Here is a 27,956-nt window from a genome sequence, read left to right as displayed (position 1 = left end):
AGCTGCCATAACTTTCGGTATCGATCGGTTCCTTTCAATGACATTTGGCTGTTCAACTGTCTGTGCCGACTCTTGCAAATATCCGGCGGCAACTGTGCTCGTTTACTTGTTCCAATGTAAATATCAATAATTCGCAAAACCATTTTTTGTGCAAACCCTTTAACTAGAGTAGCATGTAAGCAAAAATGAATAGGTGGTGTTTTACTGGCGTTTTTTCATTAGAAAGCTTCTCATCTCCTTTCAGGACGCTAAGGGCGACGACGCGTGAGCAATTTCGCATTGTACTTAGATGGGTGAAGGAGTACCCGGTGTTGGCGAGAAGTGATAATGAAGTGGAGAAAGACGGCCGCGAGCTAAAAACCCAATTGTGGAAGAAACTTGCCATTGAGCTGAATGAAATCGGACCGCCAGTGAGGGCATGGATGGCTTGGAAGCGGGTGAGTGAATAACTTGTTTGGTACTTCAACGCGTGCCTTTTACTCATGGAAAGTGGCCGGCACGCAGTTTCCGGCAATGCGCATTGTGTAAAGAGGACCTTGTAGGAAACCTAATTATGTTGAGGCTTAAATTCCGCTTTATTTCGACATAAGGTGAAAACTTTGAGCAGATGCTAAGAAACGCGCGAAAAGCTACTGAAGCCTTCATAGTTCCGACAATAATTTGAAAGCATTAAAAAACAAAACACTTTATTTTGAACATATGAAATCCGAGGTCAAACTCCTGTGATACCCTAACTAATTGTCGTCCATTTTTGATTTGTCAGAGAATATTTTTTGTGAATTTTCATAGGTTTATTAGCACAACTGAATGTTGTGTCACAGGGGTCGAGACAGAAAGCAAAGTCTTTAACTGATTTACAAGAATTGTTTATTTCACGTTTTTAGACACGGAACATATTGTGGTCCATATCGGTCGGCGTCTCGAACTCGACTCCTTTGCTACCCATCGTTGTCGCGATTGCTCGTTTGTGACAGTTCGGCCACTCCTGACAAATCGGACTCCTGGCCGGGCACGTTCCCCGGGTCTTCTTCGTTGTCGCTCCCATCGGTATCGTTGTCGAGGAAAGGTGCAGCTGTGCATCACGGTTTAAGATGTTCGGCGTGGAACACCGAATTAAAGCGCCTTTGTCGACGTTGGAGACCTTCGATATCTTCAACGACGTATCGGTCGAACCTTAAGACTTTCGAAATTACATACGGCCCTCGATATCGCGGCTCCAGCTTTCGAGAAAACCCCGTCGAAGGAGCAACGTTGGTAATCACGACCAGATCACCCTCCTGATATTGAGAAGGCTTCTTGTGCTGCCTATCGAATCGCTGCTTCCATTTTGCCTGCTCGGCTTCAATCGCTTTAGTTGCCCTTTCCCGTCGGATATCGATACTTTCTTGTGAATTGTTGGCTTCATCGTGGATGGCTTGTACGAGACGGTTATGAACAACGTCCCGTAATCGAAAATCGAATATGAGATCGTTCGGACTATATTTGGTCGTTGCATTTGTATTGCTGTTCAAAGTCCACTGGATGTCGCGGATAGCTGTGTCCCAATCTGAATCGCTTACACAGCTGGCTCGAAGTCATTTGCAAACCGTTTGATTAATTCTTTCAATTGAGCCGTTGGCTCGAGGTGTTCGAACAGCTGTTTGAATGTGTTGGATCCCGTTTAATTTACAGTATTCGGCAAAGTTGTGAGAAGTGAAAGCCGTGCCTCGATCGGTGACGACAATAGCTGGTAGCCCAAAATACGAAGTCAATTCATTCAACGCTCGTATTACTGGCTGGGTGTTTACGCTACGGACGGCTTTTAAGACTGTAAATTTAGTAAAAGGATCGGTGATTCCCAGGATATATTGATTTCCTCGTGACGTCTTGGGCAGTGGTCCTACATGATCCAGGTGCAATCGCATGAAGGGAATAGGTTTCACAGTGTCGATGTATAGCTGCCCTTCGGCCTTCCCTGTCACCGTCTTATTGTACACGCATTCCATGCATGCTGATATATATGATTTGACATATTTTCTCATTTTCGGGAACCAAAAATCTTTCCTCAATCGATCTAAAGTTTTCTCCGCAGCAAAGTGTCCCATGTCATCGTGGTACGTACGCACTACTCTCCATCGCATTGCCGTCGGTACAACGAATCTCAACTGATCGTCAACTTTGCGGTACAAACGGTTATTTTTGTAAACGTATTCGCGTCGAATCTGTGTCGCTTGTTATGAGCTCATTCCTTGAAGAACTTTGACAATATTTGCTAACTTCATATCCTGCAGCTGGATGGTCGTCAAGAAATCGTGTTCATCGAGTTCCACCTTAAGGACGAGGCCGGCGACTGTCTTGGTTGGATTTGGAGGCTCTACGGGTGCTCTGTTCAGAGCGTCTACATGTCGCATGCGGTCAACACTTCGACGGATGTATTCACAATCGAATCACTGAAGACGTAGCCACCATCTAGCAATGTGAGGATGTAACGGCGTTTTATTTTTCGTAGATGTTATTGCAGCACAATCAGTAATGACACGAAACCTCTTTCCGATCAAAAACATTCTGAACCGTTCCAGGCTGTCGACTATGGCTAGAACCTCTAGCTCATGACTGTGATATTTCGCTTCGGTCTCCGAGCACTTCCGACTGAAGTACATGACAGGTTTTAACCCGTTGTCGCTCTCTTGAAGTAACACTCCAGCAATTCCATTCGAACTCGCGTCCGTGTGGACTTCGTGTTGTCGCTTGACGTCGTAGATCTCTAAAATCGGTGGATGATAAAGAGCTCTTCGTAAGGTATCGAATGCTTCCTGTTCAAGAAATGTCCATGTAAATGGTTCCGCATCCTTCGTTTTCAGCAATCGAGTTAACGGTAAAGCTATCTGAGCATATCCTTGAACGAATCGTCGAAAGAAACTAGTTAGTCCAAGAAACCGTCGAACCTCGGTTCGATTACTAGGTGTTGGGAATTTCTGGATTGCATCGGTTTTCACTTCACCGGGTAGAAGACCTTCCTTAGTGATTCGATGTCCCAAAAAGGATACTTCGGTCGCTAAAAATGTACATTTCTTTATATTTAATGTCATACCGATTTCCGCTAATATTCCTAAGAACTCATCCAACGCTTCCAAGTCTACTTTGATATTTTTGCTCGGTATGATGATTTCGTCAACATAAGATACTACTCGTCGTTTCATTGTCGATGTGATTTTTCGGATTTCTCTTTGGAATTTGAATGGAGCGTTGGTCAATCCAAATGGAGCTACGTTGAATTCATATTGGCCTCTATGAGTGGCGAAAGCCGTATACTTTTTCGATGATTCGGCAATCGGGATTTGGTAATATCCTGAAATGAAATCTAGCGTTGTAAAGAAGGAATTTCCGGCCAATTGTGCCACTTGCTCTTCCACACTGGGAACTGGGAATGGTTCCTTCACTGTAATCGCGTTTCATGCTCGATAATCGATACAAAGCCGGTCTGTACCATCTGATTTCGCGACCAGTATGACCGGAGATGAATATTCCGACTCGCTCGGTCGAATTATTCCAGCTTTCAGTAGCTCGTCGATCATTTCTTCCACTTTCAATCGCCTCGGGAACGGAACCTTGTAAGGCTGTCGACTGACTGGTTTGCTGGTTGTAACACGGATTTCCATTTCGGTGGAATTTGAACGACCGATCGTTGATAAATTAGTAGAAAAACACTTATGCCATTTTTCCAATACTTCAGACAGTTGTTCTTTATCGATTGATGATATTGGTCCGGTTCGTATGTTCTCGAATTCCGATTTCATTTTAAATTCACGACCACGAATTGTGCAGCACCTACCTTTTTGCAGTAGAATATCGGTTCCAATGAGTATCGGCTTATCCATCTGCTCGTCGTCCACGATATACAAAACTCCCTCCAGTATCACGTCATCAATTCTGATTGTTGCAATTATTTTCTTATTGCAAAGGTATACAGCTCCACCGAACCCTTTAAGTTGTTGTGTTGGCTCGAATTGTTTAATCTGTCCAATTCGTTGAGCCTCAGACTGTTTGATCAAACAACAGCTACTTGCTGAGTCCACAATACACTCAAATTCATCGTCGCCTATTTCCACTATCTTCGTTAGCAATTTGTTGTCTGTGTGTTGTGCTATACGATTTATTGTCCCTCGGCGGTTGGCTTCTGTTCGCGCGGCTGTCGGGCAGTCATTCTGCGCATGGCCAGTTCTATTGCATTTCACGCATCGTGATCTTCGTTGCGGCTTCGGACAGTTCAACGACAAACAATTATAACATAGCCTCGAGTTTTGATTTGCAGCATTCAGCAGCGGCGGCGATCGGAGTATATTCGTTCGTTCACCCCGAAAGCTATTGGAACTATCGTTCGTTCCCGGATCGTTCGCTACAAATCGTCGTATGGCCACTAGCATTTCGCTCGGCGTGTTGAAATGCATCGTGGCTATGGCAGTTTGTAATGGTTTCATACAAAGCCCTCGTCGTATGTAATACACGATCGTTTCGTCGTCAAGCTTCGCCCGTCGTCCCATTGCGCAGACGCGGAAAAAATATTCTTCGGTTGTTTCGTTGTGTGCGCGACGGCTGCTATCGAGCCGCTGTCGTAAATCGACTGGGGAAATCTGCAATTAGCGCTTTGGAGAATTCTTCCCACGTTGCAAACGTCGTTTGCAATCCGTCAATCCATCGTTTCGCCGGGCCTTTCAACTTAGCCTGAGCGGCAAACAGAACGAGGTATTCCTCCCAGTGATATACCTGAGCCAATTTTTCAATTCGGTCGATGAATTGTTCGGCTGATGGGGACACATCGTCGAGCGGGTCAAATATTGGTAGAATCCCGATAACATCTTGTGGTTGAAATACGTATTCCGCGGTCGGTTGACGAGTTGACGTCATCGTCTCGTTGCGCCGTCGTAGTGTCGGCTCGATATCGCCGAAAGCCGTTGAATGAGTCGGTGCGGTAATATTGAATGGTGTGCGTTGATGATGGGCTTCGGCAATAGCATCGTCGTCCTGGGGTAGGACAGCTGATGGAACGGGTGGAACAGGTGGTACGGGTGGTACACCGACTTGGCCATTTTTAATGGCCGCCATTATTGACGCCACATTTTCCACCAAAGCGGAAACCGTCTGTCGAAGGTCGTCGTCATTGTCCTCGATTTCGTTGTCGGACAATTCGATTTCATCGCTACCTTCACTGTCGATCAACCGCTTCACTAAATCCGGTTTTCGCCCGGCCGATCTCAACTCCCGGTCGCGCAGCAACTTCCGTAATACCGGGCACGTTAAGTCTGCGATTGGGAATTTTTGTCGCGGCATTTTGCATTCACCGAAACCGAAAAGGAAGATCCCACTTCTGATCTGTCACAGGGGCCGAGACAGAAAGCAAAGTCTTTAACTGATTTACAAGAATTGTTTATTTTACGTTTTTAGACACGGAACATATTGTGGTCCATATCGGTCGGCGTCTTGAACTCGACTCCTTTGCTACCCATCGTTGTCGCGATTGCTCGTTTGTGACTGTGTAACTGCAACCTATCAACTTGTTAGTATCCTAGCAGAGGGGTTTGCTGTAGGCATGGTTTGAGTAAAGCCTATCGAAAGTTTTCATAGTTGCTACACTATTTGTTGAGATAAAAGCTAGTATTTTAATGGGTAATTCCCGAAAATTGACGCGATATCTTTACCTTTTACTCTCAACGTTGAATGGTATTCATCTTGGCAGTCCTTCTTAATTTTATTTTGCACCACCCATAGTACATCTTCAGCTTCAAAGAATGAAACCATGGTACCTCCACTGATTAGGGCTGCCTTTGCCGCTGAGTGCATCTTTTTCAACACAATTTCATTTTTAGCTGGGTACCACTTTATTTTTATCTATTGCGTCAATCATTTCCCAGACAATGGGATGTCTGATGTCTTCCTTCTCCAGAAGAGTGCATGCTTTTTGGGAATCTGTGATTATTATTATATTCTTTTCTATCTTTTCCTTGTCATTTCCGTGGCTCTCTTTACTCCATTCAGTTCAGTAGAGAGAACCGTCGTTGCTTGCATCCTGTAGCCAGCTTTGACTCGAGGGTGGTCAGTGACCACCGTACAGCTGGAGAACACAGCAGTTGTTGCTGCATCAATTCCATATAGGGTAAACCCCTCCTCCTGAGTTCGGTTATTTCATTTTGGATTTTGACTACCCAGCCGTTTCTGTTTCCATTCCTACCCTACCCTGACCCACCCCAGACCACCAGGTTTCCCACTCTTCTTTCCTCCTCATAGATCTTAAAGGCATGCTGGAAATTCTTATAAGTTAGCGGTAGACCATTTTTAGCCATGGGATTGTCTATGACTAAACTGTAAGAGAAGGGAGTAGATCTTTTGAGTCTTATCAGTTTCTTAGAAACTAATAGTGGGGGAGGGGGGGAGGGAGGGTTCGCCCGGTAGATCATGAACCACATGATGTGATGAAGACTTAGTTAAACCTAGCCACCTTCTCAACTGAGACACCACAACCGTGGCTATTCAGTTGTCCAGGTATTTGGGCATCAAGAGCGTGGAAGCAGCAGCATAATCAAGCTCTGGTCGCACAATTGTTGTAAACAGTTTCACGGCTCTCTTAGGTTTCAATCCCCATGAGAAACATGTAGCAAAGTTTACCTCCCTTGAAGTCTTTTTCGCCTTTATGATTGTATTATTGATGTGATCTTTTAGGGATAGGGATTTCGAAATTGTCTTGCCCATAAATGTTATCGCTCTGTTTTACAGGGGATTGACGTACCAAAATTTTAAATAGTTTGCCATTATTTTTTCTAAAAGCAATGACGCTAGACTTATTTCTGTGCACTAGGAGTTTCAGGTTTTTACATTTGTTCACAATAAGGTCGATTTGTTTTTGAAGTAGCCTATCCACCTGATCATCTGGGGTGGGAAGTGGGGTTTTTTTCGGAAGGACAAGCTTTTTGACACTATTCACGAAAAACGCTATAACTTTCTAACGGTAAAAATAGAGTGTCCATTATCTGGGCCAATTTTCTGAAAACAAGTAATACTATCTATCTACCATTAAAGTTTGTACCATCATAAACGGGACACCCTGTATATTGCCAACGGACTGGCAGCATCGAAACAATTTTTTATGAAAATTCAGAAGACCCGGATGAGAAGAAATCCGTAAATGTGGTTTTTGGAATCCGTTTTCTTTTTAAGTGGTTGTCCAAGAGCGGAACAAATAAAGACCTGAAAGGGTAAGGCCAGGATAGAAGACAGGGTTGGGCAAACACCTGGTAAACTAACTCTACAATTTTTCTCTGAGCAAATTAAGCATTGTGAGGCCTATCGTTACGTCATTACTTCGTTATCAATTCATTTTCATTTCTTTAATTTCATTTTTCCTGCAAACGATGCTGTGACGTTTAGCTTTTTTAAAAAGAACCTAATCCTCCCCTCCAGAGTGACCAAATAGGAATTTTGTCAATTCATGTGTGAAACGCAATTGTTCGAACGATCTTCCTTGTTACTGAGGATCGGATTGTTCTTTCTATGGTGGTATGGTGTACGTTAAACAATCTGCCGCTCTGAGTCTGAAATCGGACATATAGAGTAAATAAGGCAGTTTCCTCAACACTGAGATCTGAGAACAACTTTCCCTTCCTTAAGGTCGCCATTCGCGTTCAGTTCAGTCTGTCAGTTACACCGGAAGAGTCCGCAGTACACCCAGCCGGGAGTTGTACTGAAGGCACCATTCACGTGTCGGCAAACCAAGCGGCATTATTAGCTCAACTCTAGGCATAGAAGACTTTCAATTTTTTTTTTTTTGCCTTTTTTTTGAGCCTTTCTAAAAAACTGTTTAAAAGCGATGAAGATGCCAATAAAATTCTTGCTCACAGCTTAAACAAACATGTTTGACCGGTTGGCCGAATTGTTTTTCATTCGATCACCGGCCACCTGAAGAGTCCATACTGATAGGTCAGCCGCATCCCATCCCGCCGGTCAACTGCGGACTGTTCAGCGTAACTGACAGGCCAAACTGAACCTCGATGGTGTTCTTATGCGTTGGATAGGGGCTTCCCCTGGATCCGATGGAGTTAACAGCTAGTAAAGGATTCCCATTAAAGTGGACACAACTAGGGAAGACCCAAAAAAATATCCAATAATTCACCCAGGAATACCCTTCACCCTGTCACTTAAGCTTCACATCCATTCACAATAAAATTCTCGATTACCCAATAGAAGAGAATTACATATGATTGTGCCATAAAATAAAATAAATTGATGCATTTTAGCTACGTGAGCTTTCGAAATGAAATATAATATCACCCGATGGAACTGGAAGGAACTTCAGGAATGATTTTCAAATCCATAAGCATGAACAATGCACAATAAATTTTGAAATCGTTATAAGCGCTTATGATTTATCGATGTAAGTGGGCGATTATCCTATACTTGTGGAATGTTCATTGAAAGAATGTATTAATGTAGATTTTTCTGTGAATTACCATAATAACATCAGACATTCAGCACCATTGAGCCCTACCTTAGTCATAGAGAAGCTGCAAAACAATGCGGCTTCCTTACCGCCTTGAACAGTAAACATATAATAATTAAAGCTACCATCGTCGCAAACTAAATTACGGTGAAATATTCTGTAGCTCCTCCATTAACCAGCACATTTCAGCGTCAGTAACATCAATCCACAACCACTCCCATTCACATAAAATGGCCTCTTTTTTCGATATGATCCACCAACGCATGAGAGATAAGCGGAAACGGCCAAGAGAAAGAATAAGAAGAGCACAACGCTGAAATCAATGATAACACGGCATATGGTTGAAGAGAGACATAGTACCACATGGGACAAATCATCAAGGAATTCGGGAACAGGGGGGCATTCACATAAGAAATGCTCCATGGATTCCTTTTCCTCATTACAGGAGGGACATGTATCATCTTGAGTAATTTCTACTCTGGACATATGCCTAGCTAGTGAATTATGGCCTGTCAGAATGCCCACAATACTCCTGCAAGTCCTCCTGCTTTTCGACAGGATAAAGTTTGCGGTACGCATGTTCGGTTCTGGCAGGAAAAGTTTGGTGTGTCGAGCAGTATTTAGGCTCTGCCACCTGTCATTGTGGGAAGCTTGTTCCCAGTTTTTAAAGACAAGACTTAACCAATGCTACTAATACTCCAATTGCTTGGTTCCGGTCCCGGCATAGGGGAGATTGACCCCTCTTTCACTAAAGTATCCGAGATTTCATTTCCCTCTACGCCACAGTGACCAGGTACCCAGAGTAGTTCCACCCTATTAAATCTGGAGATGGAGTTCAAATGGTTTCTGCATTCCTGAATGATTTTCGAGGTGATCAAAGGACGACTCAACGCCCTCAATGCAGCTTGGCTATCACTGCAGATTGCGATGCCTGTCCTTCGACCGCTCGTCAATCGGTTCGGTTTGAAAAACCGTTGCATATTGTCTCAAAGGAAAAGCCAACTTTTCCTTTTTATTCGGGAGGTAGACTCCGGGTCCCGAACCCTGTTCTGTTTTTGAGCCACCGGTGTACATGTGTAGTGTACAAGTTTGTTCCAAAGAAGCATTTTATCTAGAGTGACTCCCAGATATTTCACTTCTTCGGAGAAATGAAGGGTAGTATCCCTCATCTCAGGGAGGCAGTCTTTTTGTAAATAATACCATTGCGGTTTTATTTGGATTAACTGAAAGGGCATGACTGAGGCACCAACTGTCTATCAAATCAACGGCACGTTCTATATTTCTACACACCGTCCCAAGATCCCGATCAACAGCAATAACAGCCACGTCATCAGCATAAGCTTGAGCATGTATTGGAAAATTTTGCAGTTCGCATAGTAGTGAGTCGATCAGGACACAGAATACTCCACAGAAGTGGCGAAAGCACATCTCCTTGGGGGCAGTCTTTCGTTGCAACAATCTCTGCGTTAGCATAGCATGCATCCACTTAATTAAAGCATCATCAACACCATACGCTCTGGCGGCATCACAAAGTTTTTGAAAAGGCGCACAGTCAAAAGTCCCTTCAATGTTCACGAACACCCCCATCGCGTACTCACCATTCAAAGTTGCATCCTCTATCTTTGTAACCAAAGAATAAAGAGCAGATTCACAGGACTTTCTACGCTGGTAAGCATGTTGGTTTCCATTAAGTGGGTGCGACCTAAGTGCGTTTCCACGAATGTGACGCTCCACCAGTCTCTCCAAACCTTTCAGCAAGAATGAAGTTAAGCTGATCTGTCTGAAGTTCTTTGGATTAGAATAGTCATCTTTCCCAGGTTTCGGTATGAAAACTACTTTAACCTGTTGCGAAGAAGAAGGCACGTAGCCCAGAGCAAGACATCCTCGAAAAATATTTGTTAGAGGTCGCTCTAAATGCTCCATACCCTCCTTTAGCATTGCCGGATAGATGCCATCCATGCCAGGTGCTTTGAAATGTTCAAAGGACAGTATGGCAGCTCTCACCTTTTCATGGGTAACAACCGCTGTCGCAGTGTTCCAGTTCCCCTTGCAGCACTTGCGTGTTGAAGGGGTTGCAAGAACCGTCAACTCTCCCCCTACCACTTCTCTTACCCGTTCTCCCTGGTTGTGTACTTTCAGGAGGGTCTATACTGAATCCATTCTAGAGCTCGTGAAAGTATCGTCGGGTTTTCTAAGAGAGTCCAACTTGGCTGACTCATCCCTTTTAAGGACTGTGCACAGCCTCTCTTTCGCCGTCCAGTTCCTCACAGTACGCTCTAAAGGCGTCTCGTTTCGAACATCTAACGAGCCTCTTATATTCACGCTGTGAGTTCCTAAAATTTAACCAGTCTTCGTTCTTATTACTTTTGCGAGCACAGTTCAGAAGTCGACTGGTTGATTTCCTGAGTTTTTACAGTTCCCGGTTCCACCGAGGAACCGTTTTACTGCTTTGGCCTCGAGAAATAGGACAAGCCTCTTCGTAGCATTCTAAAAGTGTGCAGTTCAGAGTTTTCAATTCATCTTCCAGCACCAAAGGAGTCCTTAGTCGTCTACTTTATTGCCAAGAAGTTCATTGAACTTTGTCCAATTCGTTTCCTAGGGTTCCGTCTTTGTACTGCAGACTGTTCGCCCGCAATAATCAGATTGAATGCTAGGTATCGGTGATCTGACAGTGAGACCTCGTCTAGCACTCGCCAGTGTGTAATCAACTCTAATACTTTTGAGGTACAGATTGTTAGGTCAATTACTTCGCTTCTTCTCAGTCTCACGAACGTAAGGGCGCAGCCTAGAAGATCCTAGCTCTCTTTACTGATCCCATGCCACAGATTCTGTTGAATCGAACCCACGGTTCTTGCACCAGAAAGATGTAGGGGAAGTCCTGCAGCTTCGCCATATTGCAGGTTGATTTGACCAATCTTTACGTTTTTCGACATAAAGTTATTCTAATGTGTTACGGAAAACAGTTAGAAGCGTATGCCGCATTCCGCGTGTAACGGGGTTTTCTCCACACCGTACCGCCAGAGACTCGATCCCTTCGTGTTTGATTTCTCTGAGAAAAGCCGCATTTGGAGGTGCCGCAGTTCCCATGTCCTCATCCATGAAAAATCATACCGCAGAGCATTTGTCTGTTTTCCACTTAGCACCTTGACTGGTTTGCGGTGTCCGGTTTGCATAGATTCGATCACTCGAACTGGCATCAAGTCAGTTCCGTTCACGTCTCGGGCTTCTTCCGCCTGTTCCTTGGAAGGTGTAGGAGGAGTCACTAGTAGGTCGGATTCACTCTGTAGTCCCTTCACCATCTGGGGTAGTACAGTGAATTAAATGAACATGGAATTTCAAGTTGGAAGTTTAGGGGATGCTGGAAATTTATAATTAACAATGGGTGCATCAACCACGCCATTGCGTAAACACTGTTGGCGTCCAATTTTTTTGGAAGTTTTCCGCAACTGTATTGCCACAGGTAAATCTAGGAAGGCTGTTCTGTTTTATATGCTTTAATTAATATGACCGCAGGCCTTACCTTAGAACAAAAACCTAGAATACCCTCAATCAGCAATGAATCTCTCTAGAAGCTGTTCCGAATGCTGCCATCAGGAAGTATCAGTTGTTGCGATCGAGATAAATCGGATCGTACCGAAGCAAGAGTAACAACAAGATTATTTGTACAATGTGAACTTTTATCGCGTGTGTCTGTGGAGGTGATCCTCTCCCTGGAGCATAGCGCGTCCACCATACCTAGGAGCCACCGACGACAGTTCGAGATGTGCCTCAGCTTGCTTCAGATCTTTTGAAGAAGCTTGCGGTCTACAATTGTGTCAAATGTTCATCGGTCGTTCCACTCGTTGGCCAAATTATAGTGGATTCCGGAAATTTCTATTACATACTCAACAATTGAGTTGTTACCCCTTTCTTAATATGTATGTGGCCGATTCATTGCCATTTTCGCCTTCTGATCAAAACGTCCTCAGGTGTTTGACCCGTGCGCCGACGAAATTCTTTATCCAACACTTTCAGGCTAGAGTATTCCGATGATGCAGCGGAGACAATGGTTGAAGAAAGCTTGGAGTAAATACCAGCATAGAAACAACATTAGTGCGGGACCAATTGAACTTGATTGATGTTGAGGCATCCAATGTCCAAGTTTAAACAAGACAGCGTAGGCGGATTTTTCGAGTTTGTGAATTGAATTCGGTACGCTGCTCCCAAATTAACGAAACGGTGTTGATCTGGTCAGTGTGGGATGAGCTGCAGTGGAAACTAGCTTTGTCTTTTCCGATCAAGCTTCTGAGTTGTTCCCTGATGGGTTCCAGGATTATTATAGCTATTGTCTTTCCAACAGTTAAGAGCACGGTAATAAATCTCAAAACAAACTGCCGCAGTCAAGATTGGTACCCTTGTTCGCAATCTTGACCACCATTCCCCTTTTCCACTCACTGGGAAAAGGCCGCGTGTTTCCAAACCCTACAAATAAGTGCAGCAGCTATGCAGGAACTGGAACGGTTCCACCGGGAGACAGTCTAGCTCACCACTAGTCAGCCGTGTTTGAGCACATTAATAACCGAAATGACTTCACTTCTATTTAGAGTAGCAATCGGCATCCGCATGTTACGGCGAGTTGCCATTTCATCTACATGAGGTGGAATTTCGTCGGATATTATACAATTGGAAACTTTGGTGAAGTCGTATCGCCCCTGCGCTTGGAATCTGCTTTTGTCCCATTTCCAAATTTCCATATAACGGTATTCATTTGGTCTAACTTGTTTTACTTGAAACCAAAGTGAAATCGGAAAGCCTCCCGCGGCGAGTGCGGAACCCATCCTTACACGAGGTACGCTAACCCCGAGCACGTAAAGGGCGCGGAGTCAACAAACCCCATTGTCGTCCATGGACAGGTCACACTTAACATCACTCACCACCTTCATCCGGCTGCCAAGGCCGTTACGGCCGAGGACATGATCACCGAAGATTGTCCACCTATCATCATTGAATGATGACGAGAGCTCCCTTTCCAGGGATCCGCCGGACGCTCGAAACGGCGACGAAAATTACTCGGTCAATTATTTCCACAGCTTCTGGTAACCAAAAATCGTTACCATGTCCTTGCGAACAACGAACACCAGCCCACTTACGCCTCGAAATTTGGAACTCCGTGGAATCGGCCAACCCGCCGGTAGTTAGTAATTGATGCTAGCTATGCCATACATGGCAAGGTGCGACATTTTGCATGGAGGCATGTTCTGAATGCAAAAACTGAAGATTGTTAATATTTGGCACAAAGACCCTTTGTATTACATTATTGTACTGCCCAGATGGCGAGGTATCTTCAATAAATTATATTGGATTAGGCCCTTCTTCAGGAATGCCGATATTTAACATTTTTAACCATACAGGTATCAGACAAGTGTTCATAATTTTTTAATAATAATAATAATCGTTGGCGCAACAATCCATATTGGATCAGGGCCTTAAAATTTGTTAGAGCACTTCATTCAAGACCGTAACGGTACACTGCAGGATTATAGTACCCTATAGGAGGCAATGTGGTCAGCATTGCGCTTGCCCGAGATTCTTGAGTCAAATCAGGGCTCAAGTACTCATTCACAGCTGAGTCGACTGGTATCCGCGTCGAATCACGATACAAATTCCACCGCAACGTTCCGTACGACAGCCTTGTGCTCTAACCACTCAGCTATCCGGAGACTCATCATCATTTTTTCTACAAACATAATTTGCCATCTCGGTCACCCCCTCTAGACGACATTCGTCGCTAAAGATAAACTGCTAAAAATTAAAAAAAGGCAAAATTTCTTTAATAGTTTGAATTGTAATTCTCGTGTAAGCGGACCAATAAAAATTGCCGTTGTTGCATTGCTTTTGTTATCTTCGGCTTTTTAACAGGTCTCCTGCATTTTAACTAGTTTTCACACAAACTTCAGCGTAGTGTATGATGGTATATGTCAATGCCAGCGACTCTTGCGCCTTCCAAAACCTTTTGTAAGGATGCAGAATTAGTTTGTCCGTTTGACTAGCTTTCCGTTTTTCGTTGCAGTTTTTTCAAATACTCTTGAAAACCTCTGGTTTATCACGAGCAATACTGAATTTTCTCGCTATTTCAGCCATGGCTACATAGCTTTGCCTTCCCTCTTTCAAAAGGGACACAACTTGTGTTCTATTTTGCCTTAACATCTCCTTTTTTAATCATTTCCTGTTAATTATTAAATAACTGAAAAGTATATGCAAAATAAACTCAATGTCTTTACTCACCAGCACCGTTAAGCAAACAACAAACCTCGCAAATAACTATTTTCTCGAGAAAAACCACAAAAAGCACAACAATATTGAAGGATGAAACGACTAGAAGGTGAATAACGGTTCTAATTCTATTTTAACATCCCACCTTAAGTAGTGGAAAAACAAATTGAAGTGACATATTTTGATTTTTCCTGACAATCAAAAACCTGTAATGGTGTATAGTCCAAATCGCCTACTTATTTGCCAATTCCAAACGCTTCTTAGGGAGTTTCATGTTCAAAAGTTTCTTTTGGCTGGTCTTTGAGCACATAAGTCAGTCTGCTGCAGTCTTCACCGAACTACTACTACACATTCTTCCACAAACACTGGGCTTTTAAATGCAGCTAGACTACATTTTATGTCCCCCCCCTGCATAATTATCTTTCCAATTCTAAAATTCGACATTCATTTCCTTATGACTTCTTTTCTCGGTCGGCTTCGTAGATCAGTTTTTATTTTGCATATATTAAATCTGGCCTGATGATGCTTAAAAATCAATTGAACATTTTGAAGTCGTTTTTTTGAATTTGTTGATTCTTTTTTCATCATGTCCATACCGGAATCTGTTGTTTTTAATATTGATTTCCTTTCAACTGTTCCAAAATCTACCGCCTGCTGTTGTTTCTCTGTGATTACAAATTTTTGAACTGCTGTTACCGGTATTGACTTGGGAAAGAATGGCGATTCCGTTACTTTTTTGTTTTTAATTTCAAAATGTCACCGATGTGTCTTTTATTTTGCTAAGTTTTGCTGCTAACCATCTCGATTTTAACCACGTTTTATCAGTTTATTTTATGTAATTAAATTCTATAAGTTTTGTGCTGAGTGGGTGCGAAACATTCACTAAATGTTACTTGGTTTAAATTTAATAACGCCATTTTAGCTCCGTTTTTTTTGCGGAGATATTTTATTTCAAAGTTCCGAATAGGGATATTAAGTGTACAGCAAAATGGACTATATCTAAGTCCGGTTGGGGCTGGACACCAGGAGAAAAAAAACGTCTAATCTGTTCGTTGAGGTATAAAAAAGTGGTTAATTTTTATTTTTTAGTGCTCTTAAAAATTATAGGTTGCCGAAATCCTAACCTCTAACGTTGAACTGAACAGCAGGGAGAAAGAATTAATGGCCACTAAAAGAATTTTCTATAGTTCCGTTTTAAGATCTTACTCTCGCATCTAAAATTACATGAATTTCTTTCCTTCGAGACGCTTTTCCAAAATGGTTGCCAAATAACCGCTAGCATTATCCTGCTGGAAATCCTTCCGTGAGTTCCGTGAAGTTTAGGTCAACGCTGATCTACTGGGTTAACATACTTTTGTGCTGTAAAGGCAAAATTTAGCTTTTTGTAGAATCATTCTTTCAAATCCGGTAAATATTTTGTACTGCCTAAGTTGCATGTTTGGTTACTAAATGGATGCAAGCTTCGCCGTATTGTTATATAATTGATTTACATGTTCCAACGTAAAGTTACAAAGACAATGCAGCTAATGTGCAAGGACAATCTTTACACGGCTTTGTCGGAAATAACGCTGGAAAGCAGGTCCACAAGAAACTTCACTTGCATCTTTACCTGGGCGGCGATAAAAAGTCCTTTTCTGAAAAATCTTGGGCCGGTTGAATATTCTGCAGTATCTCTTTTCTTGGTGTCCGAAAGGTCGCGGTCCAAATCTCATTGGTGGCAGTGGGATCCCTCAAGGCCCTGATCTGGTTTGTTGCGCCAACGATTATTATAACAACTCAGTTTGGAAGTGAATTGTTCAGATTTAGGGTGTAGTTGTTGCAGATGTTACTCTAGATGGGCTTGATCCTCTTTGTTCATGAGAATCACAAATCCAGAACTGGGCCTGGAGAATCTGAGAAAAAAAAATGATCACATCCTTTTATGCTGTAACTTCAAAAGAGTATTTCATCTCAGCCTCCTTCAATTTACTCCCTTTTGTAAATAATACCATTGTGGTTTTATTTTAATTTACTGAAAATACCATGCATGAGGCACCAGCTAACAACCAAAGCAACGGCGCGTTGTAAATCCTTTATCTCTTGATCGACTGTTAGTACAGTCGCGTCATCCGCATAAGCTTGGACATTTATTTAGCAAATTTTGGAGTTCGTATCCAAGGGAAATGACCAACCTACTCCACAGAAGGGATTTTTCCATCTGTTTGGGAGCAGTCCTTCGTTGCTCCTGTTGTCAGGTAGCGATCAACACCCGCCTCAGTGCACAGTAATCTCTGTTTTGTCATATAACACATCCACTTAATTAAAACATAATAGACACCATGCTTTCTGGCAGCACAAAATTTCTGGAAAGGCGCACAATCAAAAGTTCCCTCAATATCCGCGAACACACCCCTTGCGTTCGCGTCTTTCGGAGTTCAGAGTCCTCGATCCTTGAAACCAAAAAATGAAGAGCAGGCTCACAGGGCTTTATACGTTGGAAAGCATGTTGGTTCTTATTTAGTGGATGCGACCCTAGTACATTCACGTAAATGTGACCTCAACTAATCTCTCCAGACATTACAGACATAATGATGTTATGCTGATTTGTCTGAAGTTCTTTGAATTTGAATAGTCGTCTTTCCCATGCTTAAGTATAAACACTAACTTAACCTTGTGGTAGGCACGTAGCGCAGAGCAAAATGTCGTCGAAAAATTTTTCTTAGAAGTTACTCTAGGTGCTCCCTCCTATTGTATCGTTGCATAGATCTGAAATATTCAAAGATCAGTTAGGCTGCTCACCCCTTTTCATTTTAATCAACTATCAATTCCTCTGACAACATTTTCGTGTTGAAGGGTTTGCAGGAACCGTCAATTCTCTCCCTCCCACTTCTGTCACCTGTTCTCCTGGATGATATACATACTTCCAAGAGAGTCTGTTTATACTCAACTCGGGAGTTCGTAAAAGTCCCATCCAGTTTTCTAAGAAAGCAGAACTTGGCGTCTCATCCCTTTTAAAGACTCTACTTGGGCTTGCAGTTTCTCTTATGCGTAACACTTCCTCACGTATGTTCGGAAGGAGTCTCACTTCGAACGTTTTACGAGCTCCTTATATTCATGCTGTGAGTTCCGAACTTTTAACCAGTATTCATTCATAATGTTTTTACAAGCACAATTCAGAAATCTTCGGTCCATTTCTCTCTTTTAGAATTGCATTTGTTACTTCCCTAACAAATATATTGAGAGTTCGTAAGAGATACGTATCGTTTGTCTCCGCATACCCTACCAGATCCCTTAGTTCTTGCAGCAGTGAAAGACACTTTCACCGAAAGTTCTGCTTCTTTGCTTCCGATTTCTCTGAATATGAGTGGTTCAGCAACGCCCATGTCCTCATTCAGAGAATGATGTGACAGGCACGCTTTAGCTTGTAGTCTCTTCTTCTTTGTGGTTGAAGTTTCCTTCTGCAAAGCCTTCCTCATCAGTTTTATGAAAGAATTAGGCAATGGGGTCACCTTCGGTCAGGTTTTCAATTCTTCTCCTAATACAAGCTGCTTCACTCTACTTTCTGGCTGGCCCCGCCGTATATAGGTTTCCTTCGAAGTGTTTTCCACAGATTTATCCGAGGAGCAAAATGAATGTGCTTATACCGAAGCCGCAGGTGAACTCGAAGTTTGTAACTTCTTACCAATTGGAGAATTGAAATCCGCAGCTTCCACCTTCATGTGTTTTAAATACTCTTAGTGTGGGCTTCTCACCCATGATGATAAACACCTGAAAAGGTCGAAGGAGCATTTTACCACTATTTTAAATCTTATAGCATATGAGGACGGTATGATAGCCCCCCATAATATGTGGATACGGACTGCTCCTCCAAATTGAAACGGAATTATGTTTGTCGTCGATACACTTAAGCATAGTGAAACAACTATCGTTGGCGGTTTTCCAATGGAATTGTTCTTGCTGCACCCTCTCAACACTCCTCTTTATTTATATTAAGGGAACTGCCCCACCATCTAACAACCAGCGCTCTATACTCCGCTTTTTGCAGATGATGCTTTTCTAGATCGCCTGATGCAGCATTGTCTCAGATTGAATGTGAATAAAACAGAATTTTTGATCTGCCTGGAACTGAGCAACTTAACTACCTCGGATCATTGCTATCAGGCAATGCTGAACTGGTAATGAAATTGCTTCCCGTAGCAATCCAACTTGATGAAGTGGTGTTCCACAACTGGTGTTCTATTGTGATCGGCGTATCAACAAGCGGCTCAAATTCAAAATTTACCGCAGCGTCGTTCGTCCTCCCGCCTTCCATGATTCTGAGTGTTAGCCAACTACAAATGACAATGAACGGCGTCTCGCGGTAACGGAAACGAAAATGTTGCATTGAATCAGTGGCGTAACATTGTACAATAGAAGGCTGCTGAACTATACACTCCAACGACTTGGTTCTAGTAAAAGTATTCATGATCCTGGGAGAGGAAACATAAAGCATCCTCCTGTTCCATCATCAAATATAGTCGTTTAGATTATCAAATGAAAGGTCTTCATTAATACTTTCCGACCACCACCTAGGGAAGCTAGGGATATCTACGGACACTGCCTGCAGGTTCTGTGAGGAGGAGGACGAAACCTCTATGCACGTCCTGGGACAGTGTCCAGCACTTGTGCAAAGCAGGTCGATACATCTGGGAGAACACTTAATACCAGATGCAAAGCTGAAACTTCTGGAAGTGGGGAACATACTAAAGTTCCTAACGGTTACTGGCCTGCTTGAGATACTATGATCAACAGGTACACTATAACCAGTAAAAGGGGCACAATAGTTCTTCAAGGACGCGGTGCGACTTTCCCTTAACAAAATAATAATAATAATACTTTCCGAACCCGGCGCTTGTTGTTGACGTTTGTTGGAAACCGGGAATGCTGGGGCCGAAAAGTGATCATTTCTTTCATGAACTTATTCTCAGAAACTACTCAACCGAAAACTCTGAACAAAAATTATGAAGCTGCTTTTATACGGTGTCCAAGGCTAAAAATATCCTCCATATCGATATTTACTGAATTTAAGTTAACAATAGTACAGTACTATGTTTTTGGGATATCGACTAGAAGCCCCCCTTAAGTTTCTTCTAGAGACATAAAAATGAATAGAAATATAGACTGACGGCGCGATAGTTGAGGAAGTAGAGCATCAACCACTCAATTTGCCTGTTCTGTTCGAATTCCAGTTCTCATGGGTATCAGTATTCGTCTCGCTGCTGTGAATTTATCACTTGCACAGCTTTAGGTGTGATGATAGTGAAACTGGATCACAGTTTGACTGTGTGGATGCCCTATACTCCACCAAGAAGTGAATAGGAAACAATAAAGTTGTCTCTTTCGTGTAAATTTACTGCAACGCAAAACACTACATATCAATATCACACTAAAGTGAGTAGTCGGACATACTAAATGCAAATGCGTACAATACAGACTACGTGCAAAGGGAGTAGTTCTGCACTCAAATGTACTTACATAAGGAATTCACAAAATCTTTTATATTTGTAAACTGGAGCTCTTCCGTTTTTCGATTTGTTAATTATGGAATTTCTGAAAGTTGTTAGGTAGAGAGTCAATTTAACAATCAATTCTTAGTGGCGAAGACCATGGTAACTTCTCAGGGATTACGCAGAGCTGTATTACAATCCTTCTTTGCTTCCCTTCCTCTTTGGTCACAATTCTGAATTGCTCCGCTTCTGAAATTTTATTCCCATTTCGAACATTTTTTTCTGTTGGTATGTTTTTGCTCTTCGCAACATCCTTTAAATTTTGCTCCTAACCGTCTCGATTCAACAACCGCTAATTTTTGATACCTACTAACATATCACAGTTATCCTCTACTGTTTTTTCTGTTTCCGACTGGTCCACTTCTACTAATTTTTCCCTAGAAAGCCCTTTTAAAATGCACTCGTTCCTATCCTGCTGATTTTCAGTCCACTAGAGCTTATAGCCGCACTACGGTCGAGATTTCTTGCCTATCGTAGATTTCGTACAGCCTTTTATTATAGCTAGTGCCTACCCATTTCCAATATCAACTGTCCCCAATTTTCTGAGTAGGATCTGCCTTTCAAACTCGTTCGACATTTGTTTTATTACCTTAGCTAGGGTTGTCGTTCTGCTGCTATAACATATCGCAGGTCTATTGGTACGTATGCAGTTTGGCTTTAGAATAAACATAACCGAGAAATACGCTTCATACACCAATTGCATTTTTGACTTCGACCTTTTGGAAATTATATTCATCATTTTAGTTTTCGAACTTGAAGTCAGCGACGGGATATCAAAAGAATACATTCCAAACTTGGACAGTCAGGTAACTGGTTCTTTCATCACGATAATCCCTCAGCACATACGTTACGAGTGAATCTCTATTTGGCCTAACGGTGGTAGTCTGCAGCTCTCCCCCGAATGATTAGACCCAATTCCGTGCGATTTATCACTTGTCTCTTAGTTATCGATGAAATTTTGAATGTCGCTTATTGTATATGCGCAGAATAGCCTTAAATTCCGTCAATATTTTGAAAACTTATTCAGCAAAATTAAATTAGATACAAAGCTGAAATTATAACAGAAGATACAAAATAGTCTAATAAGTAAGATCTCTCTTGGTGGCAGACCCCGCGACAGGTCGACCAAGAAAATGCATAGAATGTCGTTACAAACATGATGATCGGATTAAGTCACAGGCCTCGGAGAAATGCTAGGGCGTCCACCTCAGTCGACGCGGCAGGACGGGCCCCGGTCCTGTCGAGAAATGGGCAAGGGTTCTTGACGCATGGACGGCGTCAGGACGTAAGCAAGTTAGTCCGCACACAACGAACAAAACAAATACGTGTCTGCACGCTAAATGTTGGTACCCTAACTGGAAAGACGGAGGAACTCGCAAGAGCCCTTCGGAAAAGGTGCATTGACATCTGCGCTCTGCAAGAAACCCGATGGTCTGGTGCCAAAAGCTGCGACATTGAACGCGAACGCGGTAAAAATGGCTACAAACTTCTCTATTTTGGTAACCCACACACTCAATATGGTGTTGGCATTGCCATCTCAGAGGGTTTCCGTGATGCCATTAAAGAAGTCGAACGATTTGATGATCGGCTGATGAAGCTCACCATTATATCAGCTGATCGCACTATTCACTTCTTCACCGCGTATGCACCACAAACAGGTCGACCTGATGCCGAGAAAGATGCCTTCTGGCAACTTCTCGATGAAAAGACTTGTCACGTGCCTGCTGACGATTACATAATCATTGCCGGCGACCTTAAAGGTCATGTTGGTGAAAAGGCAGACGGTAACAGGTGCCATGGGGGAAAGGGGTTCGGAGCGCGCAATGAAGGTGGCGAGCGTATAATCGATTTTGCGGACACAAACGATTGTCTCATCTTCCCACATTTTATAGTGGGAAGAATAAAACGCAAATCGACTATTTTCTCATAAGACGCCAACATTTTACCACTGTCACTGATTGCAAAGTCGTTCCCTATGAGACCATCGCACCTCAACATCGGCCGTTGATTGCTGTCCTGCGAATCAAGCCACCGATAAAACAGCGTGAGGAACGGACTGGCCCGCCGCGCATTAAATGGTGGTGATTTGGTGAGAAAAAAGAAGAAACGGTCTCACTCATACGATTGCCGACCATTATGAATGTGGAAGAATCATGGAACCAAATGAAAGACACGATCCACAAAGCGGCCTCTGCAACCCTCGGGGTCACCATCCGGGTAAGCGGTACATCAACCGAGATACTTGGCTTTGGAATGATGATGTTGAAATGAAGGTCCGTGAAAAGAAACACCTCTACCACAAATTTCTCGACGATAAAACGCCTGCTAATTGGCAAATTTATAAGAATGCCAACCGGGAAGCAAAGAAAGCGGTCGCTGTCACCCGAGCGAACCATTTCAAAAATCTTTACGATAAACTGGACACTCGGGATGGGAGAGAGATCTGTATCGACTTGCTAAAAGCCGTGATGAACGCACACAGGATATCGAACACTTCTGTTGTGTTAATGACAAGAACGGTACTTTGCTTACCAAACGTCGAGCCGCAACGGATAGATGGCGAGAATACTTCGAGCAGATTTCAACTGAAGAATTTGCTCATCCTCCACTTCCACAATCATTGCCGACATTTGGAGCAGTTCCACCAGTCAGCGCAACTGAAGTCGAGAAGGCAATAAAACAAATGAAATCGGGGAAAGCAACAGGACCTGACGACATCGCATCTGAGCTCTGGAAAGCGAAGAGCTGGGACCCAACACTGTGGCTCAGTGAATTCTTTAACCGGGTTATTCAGGAAGGAAGAACACCATCTGACTGGCAAGAAAGTACCACTGTTCCAATATGGAAAAAGAAAGGTAGCCCAGCAGAATGTTCAAATTACCGTCCGATCCGGTTAATATCCCATACCATGAAGATTTTTGAACGCACTCTTGACAACCGTATTCGCGAAATCGTTGAAATAACCGTGAATGAAGCCGGATTTGTCAAGAACTGCGGAACTACTGACGCAATACACGCTGCGCGGTTACTCATGGAGAAACACCGTGAGAACCATCGCCCTCTTTACATTGCCTTTCTGGATCTAGAGAAAGCGTTTGACCGTGTACCACACGAACTCATCTGGTATGCTTTACGACAACACTTCGTGCCAGAAGAACTCGTGCGCTGGGTTCAATTGCTCTACCACGATCCGAAAAGTAAAGTTCGAAGTATGGCGGGTGTATCAAAACCGCTTCGTGTCTCTGTTGGAGTTCATCAAGGAAGTGCCCTCTCACCACTCCTCTTTGTCCTTGTTATGGACACCGTCACACGGGATATCCAACGTCCAGCGCCCTACACACTGCTTTATGCAGATGATGTTTTCCTAGCATCTGATAGCAAAAATGATCTCGAGCAACTTGTTCAAAAATGGAATGATCGCCTCATGCAACACGGTCTCAGATTGAATTTAAACAAAACCGAATTTTTGACGACCGATCCCCATGAAACAGGCACAATCACTGTCAGCGGCAGTGATCTGCCCAGAACTGAGCGATTTAAATACCTCGGGTCAACGCTATCAGCCAATGGAGAGCTGCGTTATGAAATTGCTTCACGCATTAACGCAACCTGGATGAAGTGGCGTTCCACAACTGGTGTCCTTTGTGATCGACGTATCAACGAACGTCACAAATCTAAAATTTACCGCAATGTCGTCCATCCAGTCGCTCTCTATGGTTCTGAGTGTTGGCCGACCATAAAAGACAATGAACGGCGTCTTGCGGTAATGGAGACGAAGATGCTACGTTGGACTAGTGGCGTCACACGTTTAGATCACATCCGAAATGAGGATATCCGCGCGAGAGAGGCGTCTTCGAGATTGCACCCAGATCAGGCATTCGATAGAGCCAAATGGCGAAGCCGATCACGACGAGCCGACCCCGCTTGTGAACGGGACAAAGGCTGAAGAAAAAGAAAAGAAGAAGAAGTAAGAACGAAAAAGTTGACTGACCATCATCAGACGCTGCCTCACCTCTGCCCTGGGATCAGCGTGACCGAAAGTAACGACAGATGGTAATCGCTCCCCTTAAATATAATCGCAAACACGTAATGTGCATTTTTTGTTGAGGATGCTAGGAGTCCTGAGTCCGCACCCACTTAGTGATGGACCGGACCACTTGGGAAGCTGCTTACTACCTCTTCTGTAGTCCACAGACTGCTCTTTTGGGTTAAACACCCAAGTTTTCCAAAAAAGAACGAAAAAGTTGACTAACGGTTTCGTCCAGGGCAGAGGCAACTCATCAGACGCTGCCTCACCTCTGCCCCTCAACAAAAAATTTACTTCGGCCTGGTTTAGGTTTGGACTCATGACGGACTTAATTCGTACCCATTTCGTGTTTGCGATTATATTAAATGGAGCGATTACCATCTGTCGTTACTTTCGGTCACGCTGCTCCCAGGGCAGAGGTGAGGCAGCGTCTGATGAGTTACGTCTGCCCTGGATGAAACCGTCAGTCAACTTTTTCGTTCTTTTTTGAAAACTTGGGCGTTTAATCCAAAAGAGGAGCCCGTGGACTACAGATGAGGAAGTAAGTTGCTTCCCGAGTGGTCCGGTCCGTCACTAAGTGGATGCGGACTCAGGACTCCCAGCATCCTCAACTGATAAGTAAGCTTACAACTTCGGCCGCTTGGGCCATTCATGGATCGCTGCACGCGCGGCTTTCATTATACTGGTCTTCAAAGTTGTCAAATTGCTGGCGATCTCTTCACCCTTATTCTATAGAGAATAATCCAATGGATATAAATTTGGCCTTCCGGTCAGTCAGCCGACGCTGTGAAATCGGGCGCGTTCACCGATAACAAATTTTGAATTTTTTTGGCCTTATTGGCTGGCGCAGAATCATGCTGAAAGCATCAATTATTATTCTTGAACAAGCTTATTCAGAGGCTCAACTACGGTATCTAATATCTGTTTGTACACCGCTGAGTTGGTCTTAATTCCGGTTTCACAAATATTAATGTCCGTCACGCCGTGGTAGGAAACTCCCCACAACACCACCACTGAAGAAGGGTGGTACCCCCTTTGAATGCGTGGTGCTCGATCCTTAATCTCATAACATGACCTTCCATAGACCCGAACATTTTGGGGATTAAATTTTTCTTCGGTAGAAAAGATTTTTTCATAAGTAAAAAGGATTTTGTGATGCTCATTTTTTGAGAAGCGTTTTATGAGTTTTTTTTTGCATCGCCGAAAACGGATTTCTATTAATTTTAATGTCAGTAAATGGCTTTCACAGCGTCTGTCGGTCCTCAACTGGACATGGTTCAAAAATACGTAAAGTACGACTCATGGTACGCGTGGAGACGTTCATTTCACTCACTAAACGCTTCTGTTTGCGTAGCGCATTCCGATAAACTCTTGCACGAATAGCCCGCACAACATCTGGCTGTCATACAGACCCCGGGCGCCCCTCTCCCACGGCCAATCTTCGATGTCATCTGTTTCTCTGTACCGTTGAAACGTTCGGTACACGAATCGTTCACTTATGGATAGCGGCTTACGCGTTTTATGAATCTCTTCAGCTCTCTTTCCACACTCGTATAAGGCAAAACTAGCCACGCGTTTTTCGTACTTGCCGAACTTCACCGTTACGCTGCTCACGAACAACTCCCTGTGGCGATCTGAAACTTAAGTGGTGGTAAGAGGGGATATATTACAAGTTCACATTGTTGCCAAGGTTTTTCGTTTCTCATTTTTCTCACTACGACGCTTTCATGATTTCGAATCTAGATAAGATATTTGATCACAGATTCTCTAATGATTTCAGGTTCTCACAGATTACAAGTACAGTTTAAAGAAAAAAATTCAACGTCGAATCGCTAATACGTCTCAAGGAGGATCAGAAATATTAGCCTCACTAAGTGACCTGGAGACTGAAGCGCTTCAGGCTTCACTGTTGGATTGGGATTTTTCGGACGATAAAGTACAGCTATCAGACACGCCTCCAGTAGATGATGCACATATGCAACAACAATCTTTAGACGATAGCGATCTCTTAACACCTTCAGACGGCCAAAAAGCGAACGGAACTACGGACCCCGTACAGTTGGTTAACGGAAATCCTGCTAATACAGAAGTATTGAATGGCCAAATTGCTAATGGAAATATCGAAAACTTGACGCCGCAAATACCTGTCAATTCGGAACTGGTGAAATTAGGAGAAGACGATCCGATGATCGATAAAAATACTCCGAATGGAACTACTCATATGCAACTGACTAATCAGCCTATAGATAATATGCCCTTATCACAGTTATCACAAGAGAATTTTGTTCAGCTACAACCGGTACCCATTACGAATTTACCGATTAACGGTGGGAGTTATATTAAAATCGATGCAGACGGTACCACACAGGAAATACAACAAATACCTTCCTTAGATCAGAATATCGGAAATCAACCAGAAATTCCACTGCCACCCCCTCCAGTCGTTGTTACAAGTGTACCAGAAATGACAAGCACCACCTCATTGAATACTGTTCCACTGAACACACCGCAAACGATTGAACAGCCCGAAATGCCAAATCATAATCAACCGTCGCTGCCCCCTCCGCCGCCACCGCCCCAGATACAACCCAATCCTGAAATGGTGCAGCAACAGCAACAAGGGCAACAACAGCAACAATTGCAACAGCAGCTACAAGGACAACAACAGCAGCCAGGACAACAGCAGTTACAAGGGCAACAGCAGCAACAAGGGCAACAACAGTCGCTGTCATCTGAAGAAATGAACATTCTTATAGCACGTGAAATCGATCGAATGGCAAGTGCACAAAAGGTCCGGAAACAAGGCCAGCGCAAACGTGAAACGCGAGATCGCTCGAAAGCTTCTCAAGAGGGCACCTCGCAAGAACAAAAGCCACAACAGCCACAGGCGCCGCAACCACCGAAGGAAAAAGTGCGACGTTCTGCATCTTCAGATCAAGGTGATCGACCTAAAAGAGCACCCCAAAAAAGACCAAGACCACGACCAAAAGAGACGAGTAGCGCCAGTGCTGCTGCCGTAGCAAGTACTAGTAGCGGGTCTCGAAATGCAAAACGAGTTATAAGCGGTCGTGAATTCCGCTATTGTCTCCTTCAGCTTCTGACCGAGGCAAATGAAATGGAGAAGCGTCGCATTGCAATCACTGAGACAAAGGTTCGCAATCAGACGGAAATCCAAAACTTGGAGATTACGCGAATGAACTTGGAGATAATGAAACTACAAAAGGAGATCACGTTACTCGATCACGGGGCGAAGATTCTTCCTTAAGTTTGTAAGTCTCAAAGTATAAACACACATACAGTATAAATTGTAGATATTAATATGATTCATTGTAAACATTTTACTTTTAAAGATTCTATGTAATAAAGGAACGAAAAATATGAAAGATTTCTCGAGATTTGGCTGGACGACCGAGTAAAAAAAGATTAACGAAAAAGAGATGATTGAATTTTATTAATCTAACCTTTTTGGACTAGAGTATTTTGGCAATGACTGTATACTGATCCAAACTGATATGATATGCAAACGAAAACTATGATAAGTTGATTTTCTTAGGCTGTAATATGCGTGTTTGTTATACTGAAGATTATTTCTTTTTGACGAAATACAAACAGGAATTCCTAACTAGAAAGTAACGGCTTGTGAACGACATTTACTGAATATATGATTTTGAAATTCCAATTTTTA

At 43.2% G+C, this 27,956-nt stretch overlaps 1 protein-coding gene across 1 annotated transcript; it reads left to right on the top strand.

Moving 5' to 3' along the window:
• Nucleotides 1-27,956, top strand: LOC119655033 (putative uncharacterized protein DDB_G0271606). The gene is made up of 3 exons (XM_038060710.1): nt 1-116; nt 245-437; nt 26,052-27,956. Coding segments are annotated over exons 1-3 (1,680 nt in total). The 5' UTR covers nt 1-114; the 3' UTR covers nt 27,537-27,956.

The sequence above is a fragment of the Hermetia illucens genome, chromosome 4, assembly GCF_905115235.1.
Source record: "Hermetia illucens chromosome 4, iHerIll2.2.curated.20191125, whole genome shotgun sequence".
NCBI lineage: Eukaryota > Metazoa > Arthropoda > Insecta > Diptera > Stratiomyidae > Hermetia > Hermetia illucens.
The sequence above is the reverse complement of the archived record's forward strand: the minus strand, read 5'-3'. Positions and strand labels throughout refer to the sequence as shown.

Bases quoted from the DNA above. Each gene is read 5' to 3' on its own strand.
- LOC119655033 (XM_038060710.1), top strand. The intron at 438-26,051 runs GTGAGTGAATAA...TAATGATTTCAG, and splicing joins CATGGATGGCTTGGAAGCGG to GTTCTCACAGATTACAAGTA.